The sequence below is a fragment of the Oryctolagus cuniculus genome, chromosome 1, assembly GCF_051225735.1.
Source record: "Oryctolagus cuniculus isolate XC-2025 breed Fujian yellow rabbit chromosome 1, ASM5122573v1, whole genome shotgun sequence".
Lineage (NCBI taxonomy): Eukaryota > Metazoa > Chordata > Mammalia > Lagomorpha > Leporidae > Oryctolagus > Oryctolagus cuniculus.
The window spans coordinates 236,204,094-236,231,593 of NC_142867.1; the positions used below are offsets into that span (position 1 = coordinate 236,204,094).

A 27,500-nucleotide genomic window follows, 5' to 3' on the forward strand; every position below is an offset into this window, starting at 1 on the left:
GTCCCCGTCCCTGTCCCCTGCCGCCTGTCTCGGGAGCACCGTGCGGGCACGGACAGTGACAGCATGTTCACAGCCTTCCCACTGCGAGAGCCCTGCACACACCCTGTCACGCCCCATCACGCCCTGTCACGCCCCGTCACACCGCATCATGCCTCCTGGAGGTGCCCACCCTGATGCTGCCACCCTCTGTCTGGGGAGAGAGCGTGGGCTGCGGGGGAGGCCGAGTGAGGGCGGCGTTTCGGGGGCCGGGCCGGGCCGAACCACAGTTCGCTGAGATTCTGCATGGCCGGTGGCCGAGGGCGCGCGCGCTGGGTTTCCCTCCCCAGGGCTGAGCCCGACATTTGGGGAGCGAACCAGCAGATGGACGATCTCTCTCCCTCCCTCTCTCTCTCTCTCTCTCTCTCTCGCTGCCTGTCTGCAACTCTGCCTTTCAAATAAATAAAATAAATCCTAAAACAAACGAGCGTTCATTGCTGACCTTGCTCTGTGCGTCTGTGCACGGGCAGCCCTGGTTCCCGGAGCCCCCGGCGGCGGCGGCAGGGGAGTGCCGGGGGCAGGGGCAGGGGCAGGGGCAGGGGAGTGCCCGGGGCAGGGGCAGGGGCGGCTCGGGAGCTGCAGGCACACACAGAGGGCCACAGGTGAGCTGAAGCCGAGAGGGGGTAAGCGGAGCCTGGGAGGCAGAGAGAGTTCCAGGGGCCGTGAGCTGGCAGGTGCACCTGGGCTGGGTGGCTGGGGCTCGGGCTGGGGAGGTGGGGGGGCGCTGGGTCACTGGGGCGGCCTCGGGCCCCTCGGCCTGGTCCCCACCCTCCTTTGCAGACTCCCGTCCTGACTGCCGCCCCCCACCACACCCCAGAACCACATCCCGGCTGCTGCTGCTTTTGGGTCCCGAGCCCCTCCCCCTCGCTGTGCCCTCCACCCCAAACCCTTCCCCTCTGGCCAGCCTGGGTCCTGCCTCCGGCCCTGCCCCCTTCTGCCCCCTTGGGCTGTCGGGGGTCTTTTCTTATTTATTTGGGGGGGCAGGGAGCGAGCGCACTCCTATCCACTGGCCCCAAGTGCTGTTTGTGGGGGCGAGGGGGGAAGGGGAAGCCGTCGCCTTTGGAGCAGGGGTGATGGGCAGGGGAGGGAGCTGCTCCCGGACCCTGCCGTGCCCCCCGACTCCCACCCCAGGGCTGGCAGATCTGGGTGCGCCAGAGTCAGGGCTGAGCCGGGTGTGGGCGGGCTCGGGGGAGGCCCCGCCTCCTCGTCCTGTCACTCGCGGGTGGGAGGTTAAGTATTAAGCTCTCTGCTGGGAGGCCCAGGGCCGAGGGTTGAGGCTGCGGACCCAGCTCGGCCGGGGGTTCCCTGGCCGCCCGCTTTGCTTCTTGACTGTTCTCCGATGGTGATCAGCCCGCAGCTCCCCTGTGCCTGCCCTGGGCTCCCCCAGGCCCTGGGAGAAAGTCCGGGGGGGACCCAGTGGGCGTGGTGGGGCTGTTAAGGCCTCTTCCCCGAAGGGACGCTCAGTTCTCATCTGGGTGGGGGGACCCTGGGGGCCTGGGCTGGGCCACCTGGGGACACTCGCCAGGCCTGGGTGTCTCCTCAGCGGGCCCCAGGGCCATGTGCGTCCTGCGAAGTCGGGGGCGGCTCCCAGGCCGGGGAGGACCAGCGGCCGGGCCTGAACCCCGGGCAGCAGGCCCCGGAAGGTGGCCTTGGCACCACCCCTGCCCCGTCCCGCCCCCGTCCCTCCCTTTTCCACAGACCCACCTCAAAAGTCCTGCTGGGGCAGATGTTGGGGTGCAGCGGAGGCCGGGGGCAGTGCGTGGGGGTCCAGGGGAGGGGAGGCGGCCATCAGAAGGGGCGTGGCTTAGCGCTGACGTCACCCCTCCACGTGAGCACGTGCCAAGCGACATCTCCTGGGGAGTTTTGGGGCGTCCTGTCCTGGGGTTCAGCCATGGGGACGGGCAGAGGCCAGAGAGCTCAGCCGGCCTGTACCTGACCCCCCATCCCCCGCTGTCCGCCAGGCAGCCCCAGGACAGAGGTCAAGTTCAGGGCTGTTGGTTGACCAGGTGGAAAGGACAGCAGGTGGCCCCGGGCCGGGCTCAGTTCAGCTCCCCAGGCCCCCGGGGCACAGGTCCTGCAGGCTGACTTCAGAGCTGCGGGCCGGGGGCCTGGTGGGGCCCTGACCGGTGTGCAGCCTGGGCGGGCTCCTGTGCCCGTGTGGCCTGGGAGCCGGGCTCCGGCCAGGAGCTGCGATGTCCCCTCGGACAGGGTCTTGCTTCAAGGTGCGGTTCCTCCAATAAGCGGGTTTATTTCTACGCTAGCTTTTCTGTTGTGTGGACGGGCAGGAGGGCGGGCTGGGCTGGGGTGTGCACTCTGGGAGAGCCCCTGGGAGCGCGCTGGGGACTGGGGCTGGGGCTAGCGGCCAGCAGGCGGGGCTCCCAGGCCGGGCGACCCAGGCGGCTCCCTCTGAGTGAAGTGGGACGTGTGTGCTTGCGTGTGTGTGCGCATGTCTGCACGTATGTGTAGATGCACGTGTGTGTGCACGTATGAACGTGTTTATTTGCATGCGTGCACGCCTGTGCATGTGTGTGGTGCAGGGGTGTCCTGGACACACTGGGGGGCCCAGGATGCGACAGCGGCAAGGCCACCCAGGCGGTCACTGCAGGACGCGGGCGGTGTCGGCCGCTCCGTCAGCCGTCGGGAGCCTCTGTACTTGCGGCCGGCCGCATGTGGGCAGCCCGGGCTCGCGTCCTGGAGCTCAGGCGGGGGCAGCGTGGCGGGCAGGCGTGGAGTGCGGGGGAGGGGACGTGGGGGGAGCAGTTCTGCTGTCGCTGTGCGGCCGCCTCCCACCAACCGGGGGCTCGAAGTGAGGCCTGCGGCGCCAGGCCCTCTCCCAGGGTCTCTGCCGGAGCCAGGGCATCGGCCGCGCCTGCTTCCCGGTCGGAGGTCCCGCAGGGGAGAGAGCCGCTTCCACTTTCCAGGTGGCTGGCCGAGCCGTGTGGCCGAGCCGTGTGCTGAGCCGTGTGGCCGAGCCGTGTGCTGAGCCGTGTGCTGAGCCGTGTGCTGAGCCGTGTGGCTGAGCCGTGTGGCCAAGGCCACCGTTCTCCACGCTCGCTCCTCCCGTCTGTGGCAGGCCCCTCTGCTCCTTTGGGCCTGGCTTCCAGGGGCTTCCATGACCTGTGCTTGGGACCCCCTTCGTGTCCGCAAGACCCCCTCACCAGAGCTGCCTGTGGTCCTCCCACGGGCGGGACTCCGTCACGGCGCAGGCAAGTGGTGAACAAGCAAGAAAGTCCCGGAGGCCCCAGACCCCCTCGGTCCAGCTGGGGAGAAGCTGGAGGGGAGAGGTCCGAGCCGAGCTAGCCGCTGCCTACCAACGTGAGGTGCAGACGGCTCCGGGGGCCAGGCTGGAAGACAAGGGGGAGGGGCGGCGTGGCAGCCCGCGCAAGGGCCCCGGGGCAGCGAGGGGGAGTGGAGGACCACTGGGGTGACCGACAGCAGACGGGGAACCGGAGACATGAGGCTCCGGGGGCACCCCGGCAGGGCCCCCGGGGCAGACGTCTGCTGGAAGCCTTGAGTGAAACGTGCTAACCAGGTCACACCGGCGCAGGACGTGCAGTCGACAAGTGAGCGGCTAGGGCGAGTGGGTGGACTTGAGGCTGCTGCCCGGGGACCCACACCTGCCGTTGGCGCCCATGCGCGGCTCAGCCGGGAGGGGTCCGCGGGGGGCCTGGCCTGATCAGGTGAGCCCGTCTGCAGAACCCAGAGGACGATTCCCCCGCCCCCACAGCGGACCCCCCACAGTCCTGCAGGTGCTGGGGACGGACCGATGCGCCGGCCCCTCCCCTACGGGAACGCAGCCCGGGGACGCTGTGACGTCAGCCCCGTGACACTGAGCGGAGGCCCTGGCCGGGCCACGCTTGGACCCCTGAGCCCCGGAAACCCTGGGCCGGAAGCGGCGTCCCAGCTGCCAAGGCCATGGACAGAAAACCGGCTCAGGCCTCCCGATTCCTGCTGCTGCCCTCGGCCACGGCCGCTCTCCGCCCTCTGTCACCAACTTCTTTTTATTTGACAGGGAGAGAGAGAGAGAGAGAGAGAGACAGAGAGACAGAGACAGAGAGACAGAGAGACAGAGAAAGAGAGAGAGACAGAAAGAGAGAGCGACAGAGAGACAGAGACAGACAGAGAGACAGAGACAGAGAGACAGAGACAGAGAGAATCGTCCATCCGCTCGTTCACTCCCCACACGGCCATAAAGGCTGGGTCTGGGCCAGGCTGAAGCCGGGAGCCAGGAGCCTCCTCTGGGTCTCCCACGCGGGTGCAGGGTTCCAGGCACTTGGGCGTCTTCCACTGCTCTCCCAGGTGCACCAGCAGGGAGCTGGCTGGGAAGTGGAGCGGCCGGGTCTTGAACCGGCGCCATAGGGGTGCTTTTTAAGCTCCCCACATGGTGAGAGGCCGTGGCCTTGCCCGTAGAACCTGCCCATCCCGGCGTCTCCCTGCTGGGCCTGAAGGTACCTCAGGCTCCGCCTCAACACCTGACTCCAGGCAGCCACGGCCGGCCAGAGCCGGGGCCGGAGTGGGCCGTGCTCCCTCCCTGGAGCTGCGCTGGGTGCCACAGAGCAGCCAGCGACCAAGGACGAGGCCCCGGGCTGGCCAGGGGCAGGGCCTGGACGCGTGCCTGGCGCTGGCACTCGTGGCACCACAGGGTGGGGGCAGGAGGCCCTGGCCTTGGCCGTGAAGGAGGGATGGGATTCTCTAACCTTTATTTCTATAAAGGCAGACAGAGAGACACAGAGCGAGCGCTCCTCTGCCGGCTCTCTCCCCAGATGCCCGCACGAGCCAGGGCTGGGCCAGGCCAAAGCCGGGAGCTGGGGCCGCAATGCAGACCTGCCACGTGGTGGCTGGGAGCCACGGCTCGAGCCGTCACTGCTCCTCCCGGTGCAACCAGCGGGGCTCTGGGCCAGGAGTGCAGCCGGACTCAGCGCAGCACTGCACTTTGGGACAGTGGCGTCCCCAGCGGGGTCTTAACCAGGCCAGGATTTTGGGGGGTGAACGGGGCAGGGGACAAGGCTGTTCCAGCCAGGGTGGGGTGGGGGGCCCTAAGCAAAGGGGTGGAGCTGCGCGGGGGGGCGGGGCAGAGAACCCGTGGTGCGGGCACGCACCAGCTCTCCAGGGCTTGGGCCCGTCTGTCTCGCTGGAGGACCGGCGTGGGCTCGGAGACCTGCTCAGGCCAGTGCCGCTTGGTCAGTGCCGAATTTGGGGTGGAAACCGAATCCACCTGAGCCTGAGCCGTGCCGAGAACCAGGGTCCGGTGCCTCCGGGGCCCTCGCGGGGCCGGGCTGACCCCAAGGCCGTCCATCCCTGGCGGCCCTCGCGGGTGCCCTCAAGGCCCTGGTACCTGCGCCCATGGTTGCTGTCCCCTCCTCTGGGGATGGTCAGCGCTGACTCCAGTGCCCCCGGCCTCTCCTGCCCCCAGGTCCCGTGCCCGTCTTCAGGGCAGGCGACCGCCCCGGCCCGTTCCTGCGAGGCGGAGCTGGTCCTCTGTCCCTCTGTCCAGGGCCGGTGGTGGCAAAGGGGTCCCAGGGTGCTGGATCCGCCAGCGAGCGTTTCCTGAGCCCTGTGTGGACCGCCGTCGGCCAGCGGGACAGGGACAGCGGTGGCAGGGGCCGCCTGCCCTCAGTCCCAGCCCGGGTGCAGGAGGCAGCTCTGGGCCACCCCCACCCCCGCTGGGCGCAGGCCCCCAGGACGTCTGCCCAAGGCTGGGTCCTCGGGCGAGCCTGCAACACCACGGTCTCTGGACGCCTGGCGCCGGCTTCCTCAGCGGGGGGTGTGTGGGTCCCCCTCCCCAACACAGGACTTCCTCCCTCCTGGTGACTCCCAGCCCCCGGCCCCATCATTCAATCTCTCTCTCTCTCTCTCTCTCTCTCTCTCTCTCAGCTGACAGCTGGGTGCGCAGCCCCAGGCCTGGATGGAGAGACCCCACCTCCATCTTGGAGACAGTTCAGCCCCCCCCACTCCCTGGAGGGACCCTCGTGCTCCTGTGTACTGGCCTCTGCACCCGCTTAGCTCCTCCCATCCTTGGAGTTCCACCCTGGTTGCCACTTCTTCCAGGCAGCCCTCCCTGAAGCCCCCCAAGCTTTGTGCTCGCCCAGCCAAGGCCCTGCTGCCTTGCAGAGGGGCCCTCCCCTCCACCGCGCTGGCCTCAGTTCTGGTGCCCCGCTCCCAGGTGTGTGTCAAGTCCTCGGGGAGTGCACGGTGAGCCAGGGCGTGGCCTCGGCTCTGCACCCCCATTCCGCCGCCCCCTGGGTCCTGCTCCCTTTACGATGCCCGGCGAGGCTGTGTGCCAGGGAGGAAGGGGCGTGGGGAGGGCCCTGGGGGGTTTGCAGCAGCCTGCCCCTGTGGGGTCCAGAGGGAGTTTGGGGTACGGGGGATCCCTGAGGCCATGCGCAGCTCGCAGGGAGGGGCGCATGCCCCAGGGGGAGCTGGGCCCCGGAGCCCGGGTCTGGCTCTGGATGGTGCAGACCCGGTGCTCGCCGGGTGGGCTCTGGCTGGAGGGTGACGGTCCCTCTGGACACGAGGCAAGGCCCCCGCCCCTCTGCTTCCTTGCAGGAGGGTGGCCCTGGGGAGGCAGGGAGCCAGGCCGGCCTGGGCCACACGCTTCCTGGGCTGCCTGCTCCCTGGGTGGGGCGGAGTGGGGGTGAGCAGGGGCCCCGAGTCTCGTGCCCGTACGGGAGGCCGGAGTCACGCACAGCAGCTTGCCCTGCTCCGCCGCCATGCTGGCCCCGGCAGCCAGTTTGTAGGGGGTGAGCTCCCCACCACTGGCAGCAACCAAGGAGAGCTGGGGGCCACCTCCCCGCGGTGAGCTGCCAGAACCCACAGCCTTGGCCCCGAAGGCCGCACTGCCTGGTGGTCGGCGAGCAGGCGCCGCCTGTCCGGATGCCCGCGCTGCCCCTGAGCCTGGGGCGGCGGAGAGGATTCGGGCCTGACCTTGGGAGAGGTGGCCCTCGGGGGTCTGGGCCACGACCGGGGTGATGGGCGGACACCTGGCGATGCTGACCCGGGCTCGCGGCTCCCCTGAGCCTCCACAGCTGGGCTGAGCGGCACCGCGGGCTTTGCGCCCTCCCTCCCCCCTCCCCTTTGCTGACCCCAGGGTGTGCTGGACCCCTCTGGGCAGGCTCCGGGCTGCGTGCAAAGCTGGTGGGGCTCCGGCCTCAGGAGCTCTGCTGCTGCCGCCGCTGCTGGCCGGGCCATGGGGGGAGCAGAGGCCACGGGAGCCGGCAGGCCCAGCACCCTGCGCTGTCCAGGCTCCCGCGGGCCTCCCAGGGCTGGCGGACAGCGTGCGTGCCGTGTGGTCTGTCCAGCAGCCCAGGTGCTCAACGCATGCACGCTCGGCTGAGCCCCGCTCTGCGGCGCCGGTGCTGCCGTGGCCGCCCCCGTGGGAGTGAGATGCCCGTCTCCAGCGGTGTGTAAGCAAAGCCGGCGACCTGTGGCCGAGACTGACTGAGACCCACGGGGCTGCTTCCTGCTCACGGAGCCCCTGCCCGCCTCGCCCCTGCGTTACACACATCTATTAAAATATTTTATATCAACATAATGCAAGTTAAAAATAAACATATTATCAGGACAGGAACGTGCAACGATGACCAGGAAAAAATAACCTGGTATCTAAGCTCCTGCAAACCAGAGGAGACGCCCGGAAGCTCTGACATCTCTGACATCGCCCGTGGAACCGGCGTCCCAGGTTACAGGCTGTCGAACACGACACCCGGGCTCCCCCCACCCCCCACTGGCGTCAGGTCTGGAGCATTCGGGGAGGGGGCGCTGGCAGACCCCAGGGGCGGGGAGGAGGGGCCGCCTCCACCCCCAGGCCTGGGTCAGGGTCTCAGAGTCGGCCCACAGAGGGTCTTGCGGGGGCCGGGGACACCCCGGGGAGAGGCCAACCCCGTCCAGTCCCTGTGGGCACTCGGAAGCCAGCCCGGTCCTGCCGGGCAGCGCGAGGCGGGGCCTCTGCCCTCCTGTGCCGCGGCCCCAGGAAGCAGCCGCGCTCTCCCTCCCACGGTGCCCTCGGGGACCAGGCTGGGCGGGGTCAGCGCCCGGCCCTGGAAGCAGTCGGCTCGCTCACGGCCTCGCCCGGCCTCCTCCACGCGCCGGGGCCGATGGGGCTGTCGGGGACACTGGCTCCAGGAGAAAGAGGAGCTGCACCCAGCCCTCTGCACCCCTGCACCCAGCCCCACCCTACATCTGCACCCAGCCCTCCCCCCACCCCTGCACCCAGCCCTCCCCCACGCACACCTGCACCCAACCCTCCCCCACCCAGACCTGCACCCAGCCCTCCCCACCCCACCCCTGCACCCAGCCATCTCCACCCCACACCTGCACCCAGCCCCACCCTACACCTGCACCCAGCCCTCCCCCCACCCCTGCACCCAGCCCTCCCCCACGCACACCTGCACCCAACCCTCCCCCACCCAGACCTGCACCCAGCCCTCCCCACCCCACCCCTGCACCCAGCCCTCCCCCACCCAGACCTGCACCCAACCCTCCCCACACCCACACTTACACCCAGCCCACCCCACTCCTGCACCCAGTCCTCCCCACCCCTGCTCCCAGCCCTCCCCACCCCACACCTGCACTTAGCCCTCCTCACCCCACACCTGCACCCAACCCTCCCCACACCCACACACACCCTGTGCTCTCACTCACAGCCCAGCCGTCTCTCTCACACTCAGCCACACCCCTGCACAGCACACACCTGCACTCCACACCCCTGCACCCCACACACTCACAGCTGCAGTCACTTGCCCTCCTCACAAACCCACACTGGGTCCCCGGCTGCAGCCAGGCTGAGCTCCTGCCGACCTCAGCCGGGTCCCCTCCCCAGCCCCCCTCTGTCACCTCCTCCAGGCAGCCTCCCCTGGTAGCCACCTGTCCCCAGGCAGGTACTTCCTGCATCCCAGAGACGGGTCCCAGGCCCGGTGCACAGCAGGCGCTCACTCGGTGCTGCCTGGGCGCTGCTGACAGAGAGTGCGTGGGGGGCTCAGGGCTTCAAGGCTGCCAGGAGGGGTGTGGTGCGCTCTGGATAAAGAGTGAGTGACTTGAAAGGCAGAGCAACAGAGAAGGGGGGGAGATGGGGAGAGGGAGACGCGGGGAGAGAGAGACACGGGGAGGAGAGAGAGATGGGGAGAGAGAGAGACGCGGTGGGGAGAGAGAGAGATGGGGAGAGAGAGAGAGACGCGGTGGGGGGAGAGAGAGACGCGGGGAGAGAGAGACACGGGGAGGAGAGAGAGATGGGGAGAGAGAGAGACGCGGTGGGGAGAGAGAGAGATGGGGAGAGAGAGAGAGACGCGGTGGGGGGAGAGAGAGATGGGGAGAGAGAGAGAGATGCGGTGGGGAGAGAGAGAGATGGGGAGAGAGAGAGAGACGCGGTGGGGGGAGAGAGAGATGGGGAGAGAGAGAGAGATGCGGTGGGGAGAGAGAGAGATGGGGAGAGAGAGAGAGACGCGGTGGGGGGAGAGAGAGATGGGGGAGAGAGAGAGACGCAGGGGGAGAGAGAAAGAGACGTGGGGGGAGAGAGAGATGGGGGAGAGAGAGACGTGGGGGGAGAGAGAGACGTGGGGGGAGAGAGAGATGGGGGGAGAGAGAGAGAGACTGGGGGGGAGAGAGAGACTGGGGGGGGAGAGAGAGAGACGCGTGGGGAGAGAAAGACGTGTGTGTGTGTGGCGGGGGGAATCTTCCATCCTGCTGCTCAGGCTGGAGCCAGGGGCCAGGCGCTCCACCCTGGTCTCCCACGCGGGTGCCGGGGACCCAGCACCGACGCCATCTCCCCTGCCTTCCCAGGCCGCAGCAGGGAGCTGCATCCGGAGTGGAGCAGCCGGGACTGGGGCGAGCGCTTCGCTAGCGGACACTGGCGTCGGGAACGGCGGCTCAGCCCCAGCACCACCGCAGAGAGAGAGAGAAAGAGAGAGAGAGAGAGAGAGAGAGAGAGAGAGAGAGAGGTCGTCCATCCGCTGGTTCACTCCCCAGATGGCTGCAACGGCCAGAGCTGTGCCGATCCGAAGCCAGGAGCCAGGAGCTTCTTCCAGGTCTCCCACACGGGTGCAGGGGCCCAAGCACTTGGGCGATTTTCTGCTGCTTTCCCAGGCCACAGCAGAGAGCTGGATCAAAAGTGGAGCAGCCGGGACTCGATCTGGCACCCATGTGGGATGCCGGCACCGCAGGCCGGGCTTTAATCCGCTGTGCCACAGCGCCGGCCCCTGCGGTCTCCTTCCCTGCAGGCCGGGGCTGTGCCCACGTGGGACCTGCCCTAGGCTGGGCGCTCCCTGCCCTCCAGGCACGCGGCTCTGCCTTGCTCCCCAGAGACAGATGAGAGAGAATCCCCTCCCACCGGGTGGGCGGCAGGGGCGTCGCCCAGCCCCAGAGGCTTTGGTGTCCAAGACTGGGAGGGGGCAGCCGGGCCTGCCTGGGGAGGGGGTACCTGACTGACATCCCCTGGCTCCTCCCCTCCCCGTGGAGGCCCCGCCCACCCTACTGTCCGAGGGCGGGGCCTCCCCCACCTGCAGGAACTTGCCCCTGTCCTGAGGGGCCAGGGCACCCTTGCACGTGGTGTTGGGGGCCTCCAAATTCCTGGCTCCCAGGGCTCGCTGAACACCCACTTTGCCCTCGGAGCTCAAGCCTGGGTGAGGGGCGGCAAGGCCCCCCCAAAGAGTAATAAATTTGCTTTTCAGAGGAGGGGGCCTCACGGTGGCCCGCGTCGGGGCCAGAAGGCTGAGCAGGAGGTGGAAGACGTCGGGGCTGGGGGAGGGCGGGCAGCCTGGTGGGGGGAGGGCCTGGGGGTGCTGCCTCCTCCCAGGGACAGCCCCCAGGCTGTACCCGCCTCGGTGGCCTTTCGGCAGCACCGTGGCTGTGCTGGGGGAGGAGGGATTGCGGGTGGAGACCATCGGCTGGGGGGGTCCGGGACAGTGGACAGTGGACAGGTGCACACCGCACTGGGATGAGCAGGTGCCGGGGGGGGACACAAAACCAGGGCCCGTCTGGAGGCAGACGGTGAGGGGGTGGGGGAGGGACGCGGCCCGAGGCCTGGGGGCCATTTCGGGAGCTGGAAGGTAGGCTCCCTGCCCGAGGGGGGCTGCACAGGCTTGGGGGCCCCGCTGCCTCCCATCCCGGGCTGGGTCTAGAGCCTCTGCGTGGCGCAGGTAGAGGCAGAATCGGGGTCACAGTGGGGACAATGCTCTGGGGAGCTGCCAGCCTGGGGGACCCCCGGAGTGGTGGATGGCACCTGGGGGTCTCTGTCCAGCCTGGGGGACCCCCGGAGTGGTGGATGGCGCCTGGGCCTGGGGGGTCACTGTCCAGCCTGGGGGACCCCTGGAGTGGTGGATGGCACCTGGGGGTCTCTGTATAATCTGGGGGACCCCCGGAGTGGTGGATGGCACTGGGGGTCTCTGTGCAGCCTGGGGGACCCCTGGAGTGGGGGATGGCACTGGGGGTCTCTGTCTAGCCTGGGGGACCCCTGGAGTGGGGGATGGCACTGGGGGTCTCTGTGCAGCCTGGGGGACCCCTGAGTGGTGGATGGCACTGGGGGTCTCTGTCTAGCCTGGGGGACCCCCGGAGTGGTGGATGATGCCGGGGGTCTCTGTGCAGCCTGGGGGACCCCTGGAGTGGCGGATTGTGCCTGGGGGGCTCTGTCTAGCCTGGGGGACCCCCAGAGTGGTGGATGGCACCTGGGGGGCTCTGTGCAGCCTGGGGGACCCCTGGAGTGGTGGATGGCACCTGGGGGGCTCTGTCCAGCCTGGGGGACCCCTGGAGTGGGGGATGGCACCTGGGGGTCTCTGTGCAGCCTGGGGGACCCCCAGAGTGGTGGATGGCACCTGGGGGGCTCTGTGCAGCCTGGGGGACCCCTGGAGTGGTGGATTGTGCCTGGGGGTCTCTTTATAATCTGGGGGACCCCCGGAGTGGTGGATGGCACCTGGGGGGCTCTGTGCAGCCTGGGGGACCCCCAGAGTGGTGGATGGCACCTGGGGGGCTCTGTGCAGCCTGGGGGACCCCTGGAGTGGTGGATTGTGCCTGGGGGTCTCTTTATAATCTGGGGGACCCCCGGAGTGGTGGATGGCACCTGGGGGGCTCTGTGCAGCCTGGGGGACCCCTGGAGTGGTGGATGGCACCTGGGGGGCTCTGTCCAGCCTGGGGGACCCCTGGAGTGGCGGATGGCACCTGGGGGGCTCTGTCCAGCCTGGGGGACCCCCAGAGTGGCGGATGGCACCTGGGGGGCTCTGTCCAGCCTGGGGGACCCCCGGAGTGGTGGATGGCACCTGGGGGGCTCTGTCCAGCCTGGGGGACCCCCGGAGTGGTGGATGGCACTGGGGGGCTCTGTGCAGCCTGGGGGACCCCCGGAGTGGGGGATGGCACTGGGGGTCTCTGTGCAGCCTGGGGGACCCCTGGAGTGGGGGATGGCACTGGGGGTCTCTGTGCAGCCTGGGGGACCCCTGGAGTGGTGGATGGCACTGGGGGGCTCTGTGCAGCCTGGGGGACCCCCGGAGTGGGGGATGGCACCTGGGGGGCTCTGTGCAGCCTGGGGGACCCCCGGAGTGGTGGATGGCACCTGGGGGGCTCTGTGCAGCCTGGGGGACCCCTGGAGTGGCGAATGGTGCCTGGGGGTCTCTGTGCAGCCTGCACCGGCTCTTCCACCGCGAGCCCCCAGGGAGCCACTGGAGGAGAGCACTTTGGAGGCCACCGTGGCCTGGTGACCGCAGCACGCACGGGGGCCGAGACGAGACCCCCAGGCCGTGCTGCGGGCTGCGGGCGCCCGGCTCGGGGCCGTGTGCCTACCTGCGTGTGCGCACGCGTGTGTGCACGTGTGCGTGGCGACACCCGGCTCGCACAATGGCCACAGTTGCCCGCACAGCCACGGATGTTCTCTGGAAAGAGGGCACGTTCCTGCATTTCAATCGGCCGCCTGAACAATGGCCGTTTAATTAGCGCGTTTTGAAGGGGAAACGAGGAGAATCGTAATTCATCCGAGAAAATGGCTCCTACGTGCTCGGCTGTTCTCGCCGGCCTGGAGCCCGGCCCGGTGCCCACGGCCGGGGAGGAGGGAGCGACGGGCGGCTGCGGTCGGGGGTGGCAGAGGGGCGCAGGCAGGTGCCACCCCTCCCCCCGTGGGCTCTCCTGGGGGCCCTGGCGGCTGCTATGGGAGCAGGAGCCCGCTCGGGACGGGGCCTGGGTTCTGGTTCCGCCACGGCTGTCCCGGAGAACCTGTGGAGACTCGGTCTCCTTGTCCGTCGTTTGCAAAACAGTGATGACGGCTGCCAAGCGCGGACTAGGACGGTGGGGCTGGGGAGTGGGGGGCGCAGTGCTCTGCATAGCTCTGCGGGAAGGTGGCTTGACCCGAGCCGGGGCCGGGTCTGGGGCCGGGCCAAGCTTCTGGTGAGGACGCCCTGGTGCTGGCCGTTGAGCCTTGAGGTGCTGCCTCCCGCCCGCCCCAGGCTCCTGCTGCCCGAGGCTGCAGGTGGAAATGGCCCCGCCCCCTGCCCGGGCCCCGCCCACCCACGCCAGTCTCCGCCCCACCCCACTGGCCTGCCCCTGCCGGGGCTCCCCTTGGTGCGTGGCCAGGCCCCGCAGCCTGAGCTCTGACCTGCACTGGCCCTGGGAGTCTTGGGCTCCCCCTCCCATCTCGACACTGAAGCTGCCAACAGACTGGGATCCGAGCGCATGGGGGTGGGGGCTCCAGCGGGGGGGAGGGGGGAAGGGTACAGTGAGAAGCTCACACATGGGCACTGATTTCCGGAAGGGCAGGGTCTAAGGGGCCTCACGGCCGGCTGCATTGCTGGGGTCCCAGAGGAGCCCCCTCTACTGGCAACCCCACAGGTGAAGGACCCCATGGCCGCCCCTTCCCCAAAGGCCAGGCCAGACCCTCCGACCCGGGCTTTGCAGAAACCGAGGCCCAGAGTGTGGACGGGTTGGGGGCAGTGGCCACGGTGGCCACAGAGGCCTGCAGAGCCCCCGGGTAAGGCAGGCGGCACAGCACCGGGCTCCTGCAGAGCCGGAGGCCGAGACCCCAGTGTGCGTGCCCCCTGCCTGGCCCTGGGCCCCCAGACCCCGCCCCCGCCACGCCCCGCCCCGGCTGCCCACAGGGTCCCTGCAGCCCGCGGCCCCAGCCCGGTCCTTGGCACCTGGGAGGGCTCCAGCCCTGTCTGGCTCCTCCATTCCCTCCCGCGAGGGCTTGGGCGCTTCCCCAACAGGGTCGTTCCCCGGCACAGCCAGGACTTGGCCAGCACCTCCCAGGGAAAGTTTGCGGCCACCCCGGAGCCTCTGCCTTGGCTCCTGCAGCCGGTGAGTCTCCTGGGAGCGAGGGGCTCGCTCTGTGCCCCTGGACGTGTGCCCAGCCACACGGCCTCCGCGGGCTGGCCCGAGCGTGTGTCCAGCTCTGAGCCCGTCCACTCTGCCTCTGTGGGTGAGGGCCAGCAGCCCCAGCCCACGGACCAGGAGGCGGAGGCTCAGAGGGGCCCACGGCCGCGCAGGGGGCAGCAGGGGGCAGCAGGAGCCGGTGTGTGTTGTGGGACCTGGGCCCCAGTGGGTCTGAATCCTCAGCTCCCCCGGCATCCAGTCCTCCTGTGTTTCATTTTTGGTTTCAAAACTTTGTATTGGGCAAGGCGAGTTATGAAAAACTGCATGTCCCACCGCGTGGCCCAAAAACGTGGATTTTTCCCATTATTTCCCCATCAGCACCACTGGGGTCCAAGTGCCCCCTCCCCTCCTCCCTGAGCTGGGGCTGCACCTGGGGGACAGCCTCCCCCCGCTGCTGACCGGAACCCTGGGGCTCAGGGGTTGAGGGCTGAGGGGCTGGCTCTGTGCTCGGCTCCGCCCCTGCCGCTGTGGGACTCCGGACCGTTACTCAGCCTCTCTGGGCCTCATCCCTTTCCCCGGGGGACGTGGAGACCTTGCCGGCTGTGGAGAGGACCTCGCGGGTGGCGTCTCGGCGCCCGGGGACAGCGTCGCTCCTGGGGTGTGGGTCTGACCGGCACCAGCCCTGCCTGCCTGGCACTGGGCCCTCCTGGAGGCACTGGGCACCGCCACGCACAGCCCTGCAGGCAGGCGGTGGGGTGCGGGGCTGTGGAGCTGCCCCCGGCCACGCTCCGTGCTGGGCCCGCCTGGCCAGCCCTGCCTCCCTACCCCACCCGCTTTCAGCAAACCTGGAAGCCACAGCGAAGCGGCCAAGGTGTCAGCAGCGGCCTGGCCCTGCCCAAGGGCTCTGCTGCCTTCTGCTCCTGCCCACCTCCCCTCGTCCCGGCAAAGCGTGGGGCGGGGGTCTCTGCACCCTCGGGCCCATTCCGATGCTCCTCCCTGCCCAGCTGGTCCCACCTCTGCCCAGGAGGGCGTGGCCCTGGGGTGTGGGTCCTGATCCTCAAGGGGGGTCTCTTGGTCGACAGAGCAAAGCCCTCCGGAGGGGACGAGCCCACCTGGAGGTGGGGCCGGTCAGAGCCCCCCCACGCGTCTGGGGCAAATTCCAGATGAGTGAGACCACCAGAGCCAGACAGCGGTGGGGCCGACCCCACAGGGTCCTCCCAGGCTAAGCACCCAGCCCCGTGCCAGGGTCGGGGTGAGGGGTCCCTGTGGCTCCCCCCGGAACTGGACACGGGCCCCAGGCAGCCTCACCGCCAGGGCTCCCCCCGCCCCCGCCCCCGCCCAAGGCCAGGTCCCTGCTGCAAGCCGCTGCCTCCGGGGGTGGGGCGGAGGCTGGAGGGGCTCCCATCAATCTCGCCGCCTGGCCTCGCCCCCCTCCGGGGCGGGGCCCCCCCAGCTCGATCTGCCGGCCCGGCCAAGGCTGCCTCCCAGGTGACCGTTCCTTAGAAAAATGACTTCATTATCACCTTCAGAGCTCGGCGCTCGGGCAGGGACGCGTGTGTGGCCGAGAGGGAGGCCGGCGGGGTGGGCGTCCCCGCCCAGTGCCCCTCCAGCAGCTGGGCCCAGGGAGGCAGGAAGCCCTGGAGCCCCCGCAGGCGGAGACCCCCATCCGGCAGGCCTGACGGAGACGGATCTGTGGGATTAAGGGGCTGGAGGGAAATATTACATTATGATAACAAATCACTCAGCTGATTGGAATTTAATTACGTCTCTTTTATCTTGGTGACAGTCACGCACCTGGGCTCGGGCCCTGGCTGGCGGAGCGGGGGCCGGCTGGGGTAGCGCGGGGAGGGGGCCGCCGCCCCAGGGGACTAATGAGCCGGGCTCTCTCCCCTGCCCCAGAGGAAGCCACGAGCCGCTCTCCTCCCCCGCGGCAGGGTGGGGGAAGCGCCGGGTTCTTGGCAGAGGCGCGGGTCAGGATGGGCTGGGCTGGTCAGGTGGGCCTGCCCGTTCCTGCCCGGCCCTGCCTGGGTGCCCCACGAAGGGCAGACCGGCCGTGCCAGACCCCTGGCATGGGGGGAGGCCCCGGGGAGCCAGCCAGTGGCGCCTCTGCGGGGGGAGCGGCCCGAGGAGGCTGGCGCCAGGTTCCAGGGGCCAGGGGCGTGCAGGTGGCGCTTGGGGCTGGGCTTTGGGCGGGGGGGAGACTCAGATGCACGGGGGCCGCACAGGAAGACGGGGTGCACCAGCTGGGCCTCCTGCAGTGCCCAGGGCGCATTCAGAGAACAAAGTCCAGCTGACGGTCACTGTCTCTGATGTTGTTTTTGTTAAAGATTTATTTATTTTATTTGAAAGGCAGAGTTGCAGAGAGACAGAGAGAGAGAGGTCTTCCATCTGCTGGTTCACTCCCCAGATGGCTGCAAAGCCAGGAGCCAGGAGCCAGGAGCTTCCTCCAGGTCTCCCACGCGGGTGCAGGGGCCCAAGCACTTGGGCATCTTCTACTGCTTTCCCAGGTCATAGCAGAGGGCTGGATCGTAAGAGGAGCGGCCGGGACTCAAACTGGCGCCCATGTGGGAAGGCGGCACCGCAGGCGGTAACTTTACCCGCTACCCCACAGCGCTGGCCCCTCCAGCTTTGGGTATAGAAATGCTGTGGGGGGGGCCGTGAGGCCCCCATTCCTGAGTTTCCACTGCTCAGTGGCCAGGTGGGTTCCTTCCTGGGGTGGAATCCGCGCAGGGGCGGTGCACAGCGCCTTGTCTCGGACCTTGGTGGGCGGAGAGCCCCTCGCGGGGGCCCCCCACCCCCTCTGCAGCCCTGCCTGGGGGGCCGCTGCTCTGAGGCTCCTTCACCGCCCCCCCACTGGAGAATGTGGGGCCCAGAGAGCGCCCTCCCCGGGGGGCTGGCCTGGTCCTGGGCAGGAGACGGAGGGGGCCCTGGGGCCCTGGGCCTCGTGGGTTCACGCTCTGATGGCCGTGCCGGGGACAACGGCAGAATTGGCACCGGCTCACAGACGGCTGATGGCCGCTGAGTCATCGCACGAGGCCGTCCGTCAGCCGTGCTGCTAACGGTGGCAGCCGGAGCGATGTCATTGCTTAGGGGGTGGCGAGGTGGGGGTTTGGGGGGGGCTCTGTTTCCACCCACTTCCCGGCAGCGGTTGGGCAGTGTCTGGGTGGGGGTGGGGGTGGGGCCGTGCCTGCGCAGGGCCTGCGAGAGTCCCCACCAATGTGGTTGAGGACGAGTGGCATGCAGGCTGCGGGGTGCACGCGTGTGCCGTGTGACCTGGTGACACGGGCCTGTGCACACACGTAGGTGGACCCTGTTCACACGTGTGTTTGAGGATTTGCAGTTGAACCGCAGGCCTGAGGGAGCCCGTGTGCCACACACTTGCCGTGGGGACAAAGACAGCGCCGAGGCCCAGAGGCCGATGGATGCCCATGGCACCACGGCTCTGCTGGCGAGTGCGTGTGCGTGCCTCGGCCCCCCCCACAGCCGGAGTTTCACTGCCCGGAATCGGCGCCCACCATCTGCCTCCTGCACGCCGAGACTCGGGAAAGCCCAGGGTGTGGTCTCTGTCCGAGTGCAGAGGCCCGAGCAGGTCTCAGTGCGAAGCAAGGGGAGGCCGGCGGGGGTCACAGCTCGAGGGGACAGGTGCCCCTTGTGGGCGTCGCCCTCCCCTGAGCGCGCACGAGACAGGCTCAGGAGGCGCGGCGAAGGCGGGGCTTCATTCTCGGTCTTGCACCATCAGGCGTCTGATTGGCAGGCCGGCCCGAGCAGGTGCAGCCAGTGCCTTGCATCCCAGCGCGCAGGCCCCGCCCCCGGTTTCTGATTGGCTGAGTGCTGTGGGGTGTACAATCTCCCCCGACCTCTCCCAAGTGATGAGTGACCGCGCCCCTGCCTTCTCTGGCCGGGATCTCCCTAACAGCCTGTTTGCCCCAGTCATGGTCCTGAAAAGGGACCCCCAGGTGTTTGCTCACTCACCCCTCCCCCACCTTTGATGGGAAGACGCCCCCGCCCCAGGAGGGGCCTCTGCCCTCACACATCAGGGGACCCCCCAGGCCACGCCCAGAAATGTTTACCCCAATGTGCGGCCCCCACGGTGGGTGTGGCCACACAGAGGGAGCAGCCCCAGCTGGGGTGGCATGCAGACGTGACGCCATGGGCTGCTGTACACGCGTGTGCGGGCCTGTGCGGAGGACGCGTGTGCTAGCGTGTGGGGAGCTGCAGGGTTACGCACGTCTGGGCTCGTGAGTGCTTCTCCGGGTTGTGTTTGTGCCCTCCATATGCGTAGACACACACGTGTGCGTGCCGGGCCCCGGGCCGACACCCCCCACCTCCGGGGAGCGTGGGCTCCTGGCTGAGTCCCAGGTGCTGTGGGGGTCCTGCTGGCTCAAGCTGCCCAGGCTGTGGGGTTCCGGCCGGTCGGGAGCCCCGCTGTCAGGGTGAGGGCCTGGAGACTGCCAGGGCCGCTCGGTCTGTGTCTGGGCCCCAGCCCGCGGCGGGCACGGGCGGGAGCGGAGCCATGGGCCGGGGGCCGGGGGCCGGGGGCCGGGGGCCGGGGGCCGGCAGCCCCACACCCACTGCTGCCCGTTGTGCAGGGTAAACCAGGGCCCTGCCAGGGACGGCACCCACGCGTCAACCCCCAGCTCCAGTGCGTGGGCGTGTATGAGCTTGTATGTGAGTGTGTACGTGTGTATCTGTGTGTGTGGCTGTGTTTGTGTGTATTTGTATGAGTGTGTGTGTGTGTGGGTGTGTGCAGGTACATAGGTGTCTGCGTGTGCCTGTGTGTGTGGCGGGGGTGCATGTTGCGGGGCAGCCCTGGGCACGCTGTGGACACGCGTGTGCGTGTGAATGCACACACGGGTGGGTCCTTGCTTCTCCCGGGATGCAGGCACCCTCGGCTCAGGCTGGAACCGCCTCGTTCCGGCCAGAACCGCATGTGAGGGCCCCTCCCGTGCCCAGGGATGCGCTGAGGGTGGGGGTGGGGAATCAGCACTCACCCCCCTCCCCGCTCTGAGCTTCCTGCTGGGCCCAGCAGGTGCCTCCCCCCGGGGGGTGCTCAGGCAGAGCCTGGGGGCTTCTCAGGATTGTAGACTTTGGTGGAGGCACCCGGGGGACCCTGGGGACCCCCGGAATTGTGGGGGCCCGGGGGCCTTCAGCTGGAGCGCTGGAACTCTTGGCTCTTGCCCCTCCCCCCTTGGACGTGGGGCCAGGGAACGCCGGTGAGGCTGGGTCCAGCAGATGCCCCCACGGCCTGCCCGGGACGTCACCCGCACCCCATCCCAGCTCCCGTCGGGGGCTCACGGGGGCCCCCAGCCACGGCTGCTCTCCCCCGAGTGCTGGTCGGGAGAACAAACGAGGGGCTGTGTCCCGGCCCGGCTCTGCCCTCGGCTCCCCCTGAGCGGGGCCCTCACCCCTGCTCAGACTTGCTGCCTCCAGGGAGCTGCCTGGAGGGGTTGGTGGTCCCGTGAGAACGGGGACCCCCTCGTGGGGGAGCGTGGACCAGAAGGGCCGGGCGTGCTGAGGCTGTGACACGGCTCCCGCCCCGTGGACCCCCGGCCCCTGACCAGGGGCTGCTCCCAGCCCTTCCTGGGTCCCCGGGTGCAGCCCCCCAGCCCAGGGCTGGAGAATCGGCAGGTGATGGCGCGGGGGCTGCCCACAGCTGCCTTTCCCCGTCTTGTCCATGCCGGGGAGCCGCTGGACTCGCACCCCAGACCGCCGCCCCCTGAAGCCAGGCCGTGTGGGTCTGACACCGTCTCTCTCTGTGCCCAGCCTGAGCTGGCGGGGTCACGGTGAGAGTCGGTGGGGGGACAAGAGAGCCGGCCAGAGGCGGGCGAGGGGAGGGAGGTGGTTATTCCATACTCGGTGTCGGTGTCCAGCTCGGGACAAGCCCTGGGCCCTGACCCCGGCTGGAAATGGAGCTCCCGGATGGTTCTCTGGGGATGGTTTTCACAGACACCCGATCCCTGAGTTCCGGGCCTGGGGGCTGGAGGCAGGGGCCTGGGTGCGAGCGCCCGCGGGGAGATGAGCGGGGGGGGGGGGATCCCCGGGGCCTCACACGACGACGCCCACCTGTGAGCAGAGGAAGGGCAGGGCCTCGGCCCCCGGGGGACATCTGGGAAGAAACGCCAGGTCACCGGCTGTGCGCCTGCCCGGGGCCCCTCCAAGGCCTCTGTCCCCTGCTGCCTGCACTGCGCCTCCATGCGTGTGACCGCCCCCGGGGACACCCGGAGGCCCCCGGCCCCGCGCTCCTTAAGTGCTGAGCTCACGGCACACACGGGGCGCCTGGCTGACCGTGTTAGAAACCCCAGGTCTCCACGCGTGCCCGCCGCCAACCAGCCCGTGGGGTCCCTGGGTCGCAGGAGCCAGGCAGGCCGGCGTGTGTCCCTGGCTGCGTCCTGCTTCTTACCATGGCCACACGCTGGCCAGGCCTGATCACACCTGCTTCCTGTGGGACTCCCGCCCCCACAGCGCCCCTACTCCTCCCCCCGGCCCCAGGGGTCTTCCAGTTCACTCCAGACCCTGCCTGGGTACGAGCCCTGGCCCTGTCAGCTCCAGCCACGCGGGACGAGGGACTCCGTGGCGCTGGGCCTCGGCGACGCTGGGGCTGCAGTAGGGAGGCCCCGGGATAGACGCGGCTCTTCCCCCGAGGTTCTGCCAATCTGACTTCGGTGTGGCGGGGCCATGATCCCTCGGGGGCTCCGGGGAGGGTCCTTCCCGCCCCTTCCCCCGTCCTCGGCCGTGTCTTCACCAGTGCTGGCGGGGGCCTCGTCCGTCACCCCGGCGTCCACTTGCAAGGGCCACTTCTGAGTGAGCCAAGGCTGAGGATTCGGGGCGGCGCCGTCCGACGCCTAACAGACCTCCTGAAGGTCAAAGGGGTGACCTTGGTAGAACCTGGGTCACACAGGCGGGCGGGGCGGGGCACAGCTTGGGCTTTGGTCCCCACGGGCCCTGTGGTGTCTTCTCTTTGCTGGCCTTGCAGGGGCTCAGAGGGCGGGATCTCGGGATGACAGGCAGGCCCCACAGGACACAGAGGGCGGGACTTAGGCACCGAGGGCCTGGGAGAAGCTGACTCAGTTTACCCCTCGGAGCCTGTCGGGTGCAGGGGGTCCCGGGAGGCTGAGCTCCATCGTGGTCCTCGGAGGGGCCGGACCACCAGGGACAGGACGCTGCCAGGACCCAGCGGGGCAGGTTCTGCGCACCCATGTGAGCACCCGGGGGCCGCCCCCGAGGGAACTATGCACAGGGGGGCACCCGCTGGGGGCTCCTCAGGCCCCGGTGGCTGCTGGGATCCAGCTTTGGGGGGGTCCCTGAGCTCCACGTGCACCGACCCCACCCCCACCCCATGCAGCGTCAGGGTCACAGGTGCACGTGGGGGCCAGCAGGCTGGGGGCTCCCCGGGGTGCCGCGGCGGCTGGAGGCGGGGCCGGGCAGGACAGACGTGGAGCGTCTCACCCTACGCCTTCTTCCCACAGGGGCGGCCCCCGGGGCCCCGCCCCCCAGAGCCCCCTTTTTCGCGGCTGCCGCAGGCCCTGGGGGAGGGGCGAACAAAGGCCCTGCGGCCGCATCATTTTTCTCCCCTTCACCCTGGGCCCAGGCTTTTCTTCCTTTTATAGCGGATCTTAATAGGGTCAGAGCAAGACGGATGGCCCAGCCCGGGGAGGGGGCCGCGCCCGGGCTCCCGCCTGCCCACGGGCCGGGCTCTGGTGCTCGGTGCCTGGAGCCAGGGCACAAGGCTAGCGGGAAGAGGGGGCCTGCTCCTCGCTCTGCTCCTCCCCGGGGAGGGGGGTCTCTGGGGGGCTCTCGGGCCCCTCTCTGCAGGGTCTCTGGGACCCTGGTCCTTAGCCCCTTGAGGCCCAGCTCTCGGCTCCACCCCAGTTCCCGGCCGTGTCCAGGCCCAGCCCTGGGGTGTGTTGGGGGGGACAGAGGGGCCCCCTAGCCCTGCCCCAGCCTTTGTCCCGCCTCCCACACCTCTGGTCGCTTGGTCACTTGTGCTGGGCGGGCTGCGGTCATTCCGAGGTTGGCAGGGAACCGTCTGTTGCACTGGGCCGGGCCATGGCTGCCCTGCGTCGCAGGACACAGGGTGTGGGTCAAGACTGGCTGGCCCTGCTCCCTGCAGCCCCGCACCCTCCCCCCTGGGCTGAGCCTCCCAGGCCGGTGGTCCCCGGGGCACAGTGGCAGGGTCAAGTGGCGAGGTCACAGGACGCTTTGTCCCGGCCAAGGAGCCCTCCTGACCCCTGACCCCTTGGCCCTTGGGCAGCCTCGTGGGACCCCCGAGTGTCACGAGGCCCCGGGGACCCAGGCTCTGCTGGGGCATCAGGACGATGGGCCGGGGCAGGGACCCTGCTTCTCCCTCAAGAACGGAGTGGGAACCAGAGGGCATGGCCTGTCCCCTGGGGGTCAACCCACGAGGTCATCACCAACATGTAGGGGTCGGGGGCCTCGGCTCCCTCCCCGCTGGCCACTTCCCTGGGACAGGCCCTGGGAGGCCGGGAGGGGGTGGCCAGGGAGCCTCGTGTGGCCCCTAAGAAGGGAGTGTGGGAGCAGCCGGCCACAAGCGGCCGTGTGCTTCTTCCCTTTCTGGGATGAACAAATACGAGGAAGTGGATTCCGGGTTTCCGAGGACGGGCTCGGGGTCGGGGGTGCCAGGGAAATTCGCCGGCTGCGGGGCAGCTTGGGCTGCATGGCCGGCCGATTCACTGACACCCGCCCGGCCGGCCGGTGAGCGACACTGAATTCTATCCCAGCTTAAAATGGCCACAAGGGGGTTGCAAGCGTGCGCGCTGTGTGTCCCCGGCTGGCCAGGGAGCTGGGGAGCAGGGGGTCTGGGTGCGTCTGGGGGTGCTTGGGCAGGGGCTCCCGTCTGCGTCTGGGCACGGCCCGCCCCCGGGGGCCTGGAGCATGGGGCCCTTATCTCTGTCTCCCCATAGTAGGTCTCCTCCACGTAAGAGGACCTCAGAGGGGCCGGCGCGGTGGCGCAGCGGGTAAAGCTGCCGCCTGCGGTGCCAGCATCCCATATGGGCGCCGGTTCAAATCCCAGCTGCTCCACTTCCGATCCAGCTCCCTGCTGATGCACCTGGGACAGCAGTGGAGGACGCCCAGGTGCTGGGGCCCCTGCACGCGCGTGGGAGACCTGGAGGAAGCTCCTGGCTCCTGTTGTAGCCGTCTGGGGAGTGAACAGTGGATGGAAGCTCTCCCTCTGTATAACTTTGACTTTCAACTAAATAAATAAATATTTAAAAAACAAAAGAGGACTTCAAAAAGTTTGTGGAAAGCATGTGTTTTTTTAAAAAAAATTTATTTATTTATTTATTTGAAAGGCAGAGTCACAGAGCGGCAGAGGCAGAGGGAGAAAGGTCCTCCGTCCATTGGTTTTCTCCCCACATGGCTACAACGGCCGGAGCTGCGCCGATCCAAAGCCAGGAGCCAGGAGCTTCTTCCGGGTCTCCCATGCGGGTGCAGGGGCCCAAGGACTTGGGTCAACTTCTGCTGCTTTCCCAGGCCATGGCAGAGATCAGGATCAGAAGTGGGGCAGCCAGGACTCGAACCGGCACCCGTATGGATTGCTGGCACTGTAAACGGGAGACGTGGAGACCCGGATGGAGCTCCTGGCTCCTGGCCCCGCCCCAGCTGTTGCAGCCATCCAGGGAGAGAACCAGCGGGTGGAAGACCTCCATCTCGCTCTCTCTCTGTCTCCCCCCTCCCCCCCCAACTCTGCCTTTCAAATAAATAAATGCGTCTGGAAACAGCAGCAGGGCCGGTTCCCTCTCCCAAGGGGCCGGGTCAGCACCAGGAGCCGGAGCCACTGTGCCGGGTGGGTCTGGGGGGGCACGCTGGGGAGGGGGCCCACTCCTGGGGTTCCCACGCCTCGCTGGTCAGAGGTGCTGGCAGCTGCTGGGGGTCTGAGAGGGGGCGGGGCCGGAGCTGCCCAGGTGGCCCCGTGTGGCGTGGGGGTGGGGCGGCTGGCGGGGCCGTCTCGGTGTCCGTGTGCCGAGTGGGTGAGCGCCGGGGCGTCAGCCCTTTGATCACGTTGCTCTCAGTCCCTCCAAATAAATTGACGATGATTCCCTGTGATTGCCCGCGCCCCAGTGCACCCTGGGAGCCGCTCTCTGCCCCGGGCCATGGTTTTAAAGCTGCCTAGCACGGCTGGCTTCGCAGACAGACCTGTGTGCTGGTGGCAAACGTGTCCCCAAGCACCTGCCAGGACGGGGGACAGAGCAGGTGGCTGAGGGCTCTGGGGGGCCGCGGCCCAGGGTCCTCCCTGGCCCCCAGCACGGGGCTGCGTGCCCAGAGGTCTACACGCCCCTCTCGCCGGCTGGGTCAGCAGCACGAGGTGTGCCCGGAGTGTGGGCCACGTCAGCCCCTCTCGGGGACACGGCCTGTCTCGGGGACACCTCACCGTCCCTCCCCTGGCCCCGTGTCACTACCCCTGCACAGGGCCTGCACAGGGGGCTTCAGTCCCCCAGCTGAGGGTGCCAGATGTCGGGGAGCCCAAGGGACAAGGCAAGGGACGGCTGCCAAGTTCTCCTGTCGGTGGGGAAACCCGGCTCTGCTCAGTGTGGAGGGCGGCAAGAATGTGACGGTGCCCCCCCACCGTCCTCACTGTGAGTGAGATATAGCCTGAGAACCCCCCCCCCCAATCAAGAACACAGTCGGGGGCGGGCTTAAGCCAGGCAGATTGACAGGCACCTGACACAGGTGTCCAGCTGGCAGCGATGCACTCCTGCCCGGCCCCCGGCTTCCCGTCCAGCCCCCGGCTAACGGCCTGGGAAAGCAGCAGAAGACGCCCGGGCCCCTGCACCTGCGTGGGAGACCGGGAAGAAGCCCCTGGCTCTGGCCGTTGCTGCCATTAGTGGGGTGAACCAGCAGACGGAGACGTTTTTCTGCCTCTCAAGTGAATACATAGATCGTGAGAGGAAGCAGCCTAGCGCGAGCTGCCCAGGGCCCCTGTGAGGGCGCAGCCCAGGCAGGCAGCGCTGCACGCCCGGGCACTCGTGTGATCACCTGCCGTCCATACCCGATGGGGACGGCGTGCGGGGAAGGCCGAGGCGGGGCCCCAGAGCTCACCCACCGCCCTGAGACCTGGCCGGGCCCCGGGCACCTGCCCCTGCGCCCTCTGTCCCCCCGCAGGGGACGCCAGGGCCTGGCTGAGGAGGGGAGCCCCTGGCCTCCTGTGACCCCGCTCCTGCCCCCCTGGCTCCCCCGGCCCCTGTCTGCCCATTCAGTGAGCCGGGGCTCACGCTGGGCGCCGGCCACGCCAGCTGGGTGGAGCCGCATCCTTTGGCCTCTGTCCGTGCCCGCGTCTCCTGCCCCCTGCCATCCCCAGTGCCCGGCCGCGGCCGCCACCTCCGCCCTCCCATGGCCAGCCGGGATGGCCGTTTGACTTCCGAGGTGTCGCTGTCGATAAGAGCCCATCAGAAGCTGGACATACGTTTTCCTCCTGCCGATCTTTTTCCCTTTCATTTAGCAAACATTGATTTCCCGCCCCCGCGACGGCACGGAAATGAAGACACAGGCGCCTCTCGGGGTGATCCGGCTGTCAGAGCCACGGGCAGCGTCGGTGCCTCCTGCCCTCTCTCACCCCTCCCCCAGGCCCCCAGCCAGGAAAGGAGCCCCGTGCCCCCGGCCCCGGAGGGCAGGAGGCCCGAGCAGTGGCGGGAGCAGCCTCCTGGGGCTCCTGCTAGAAGCGTCTGTCAAACAGCCAAGTTCAAGTTCGTGTCGACACCAGACACGGTGAGGGGACAGTGATCCAGTTAGCTTGATCAGTGTAGACGCCACCCTTCCGTCAGCCGCGCAGGAGCTCAGGGGACTCTGGGAGCGAAACTGGGCCCTGCCTGTGCCCTGGCGTCCCTGAGCCCACGCCTCGGCCAGCACGGCCTCGCGCCCCAGTCTGCGGTGGGGAAGATGGCGGGAGCAGGGGCCGTGGGGGGCGCGTGGTGTGGGGAAGACAGCAGGAGCAGTGATGTGGGGGGGCACGTGGTGTAGGGAAGACGGCGGGAGCAGGGGCCGCAGGGGGGGGAGCGTGGTGTGGGGGAGACAGCGGGAGCAGGGGCCGCGGGGGGAGCGTGGTGTGGGGAAGACGGCGGGAGCAGGGGCCGCGGGGGGCGCGTGGTGTGGGGAAGACGGCGGGAGCAGGGGCCGCGGTGGGGCACGTGGTGTGGGGAAGACGGTGGAACAGTGCCGTGGGGGGGGGCGCGTGGTGTGGGGGAGATGGCGGGAGCAGTGCTGTGGGGGGAGCGTGGTGTGGGGGAGATGGCGGGAGCAGGGGCCGCGGGGGGAGTGTGGTGTGGGGAAGACGGTGGAGCAGTGCCGTGGGGGGCGCGCGGTGCCTCTGGGGCCTGATGCTCCCACGGGGTGGTGAGGCCCAGGCCCTCTGTGCTCCACGTCTGCACTGGGCCACGGGGACCAGACCACGGGACCACAGACCACGCATGGGCGTGAGTGGCTTGTGAGGTCGAGGGAGGGGCGGGGCTCGTCGGCTGCTGATGTGGGGGGTAAGAGTCTCCGCCCCACCCCCCGGGGCCTTCCCCACAGCGCAGCCCCGACTCTGTCTGTGATGCACCCCGTGGGGATATGGTGCGGGGCCCTGGCCTGGGGGGGCACCCGGGTAGCGCCTGAGCTGCCTGTGACCGTGCCCTGGTGGTGATGGTGGTGAGGATGATGATGATGGCTGTGGTGATGGTGATGGTGGTGGTGGTGGTGGTGGTGATGATGGTGATGGTGGTGGTGGTGGTGATGGTGGTGGTGGTGGTGATGGTGGTGGTGATGGCTGTGGTGGTGGTGGTGGTGGTGGTGGTGGTGGTGATGGTGGTGGTGGTGATGGTTGTGGTGATGGTGGTGATGATGATGGTGGTGGTGATGGTGATGGTGATGGTGGTGGTGGTGGTGATGGCTGTGGTGATGGTGATGATGGTGGTGGTGGTGGTGATGGTGATGATGGTGGTGGTGGTGGTGGTGGTGATGGTGGTGATGGTGGTGGTGATGGTGGTGGTGATGGCTGTGGTGGTGGTGGTGGTGGTGGTGATGGTGATGGTGGTGATGGCTGTGGTGATGGTGATGATGGTGGTGATGGTGGTGATGGTGGTGGTGGTGGTGGTGGTGGTGGTGATGGTGATGGTGGTGATGATGGTGGTGGTGGTGATGGTGGTGGTGGTGGTGGTGGTGGTGGTGGTGATGGTGGTGGTGGTGGTGATGGT

The 27,500-nt window shown here is 68.7% G+C and overlaps 1 protein-coding gene across 1 annotated transcript in view; it reads right to left on the reverse strand.

The window, feature by feature from the left end:
• Positions 1-27,500, reverse strand: part of LOC149128925 (uncharacterized) — a 64,808-nt gene that overhangs the window by 26,605 nt on the left and 10,703 nt on the right. Inside the window, exons 2-3 of the mRNA XM_089306787.1 lie at positions 6,961-7,047; positions 6,703-6,876 (exon numbers count right to left, since the gene is read on the reverse strand). Coding sequence (XP_089162913.1) covers positions 6,703-6,876; positions 6,961-7,047 — 261 coding nt within the window. The remainder of the gene's footprint in view (positions 1-6,702; positions 6,877-6,960; positions 7,048-27,500) is intronic.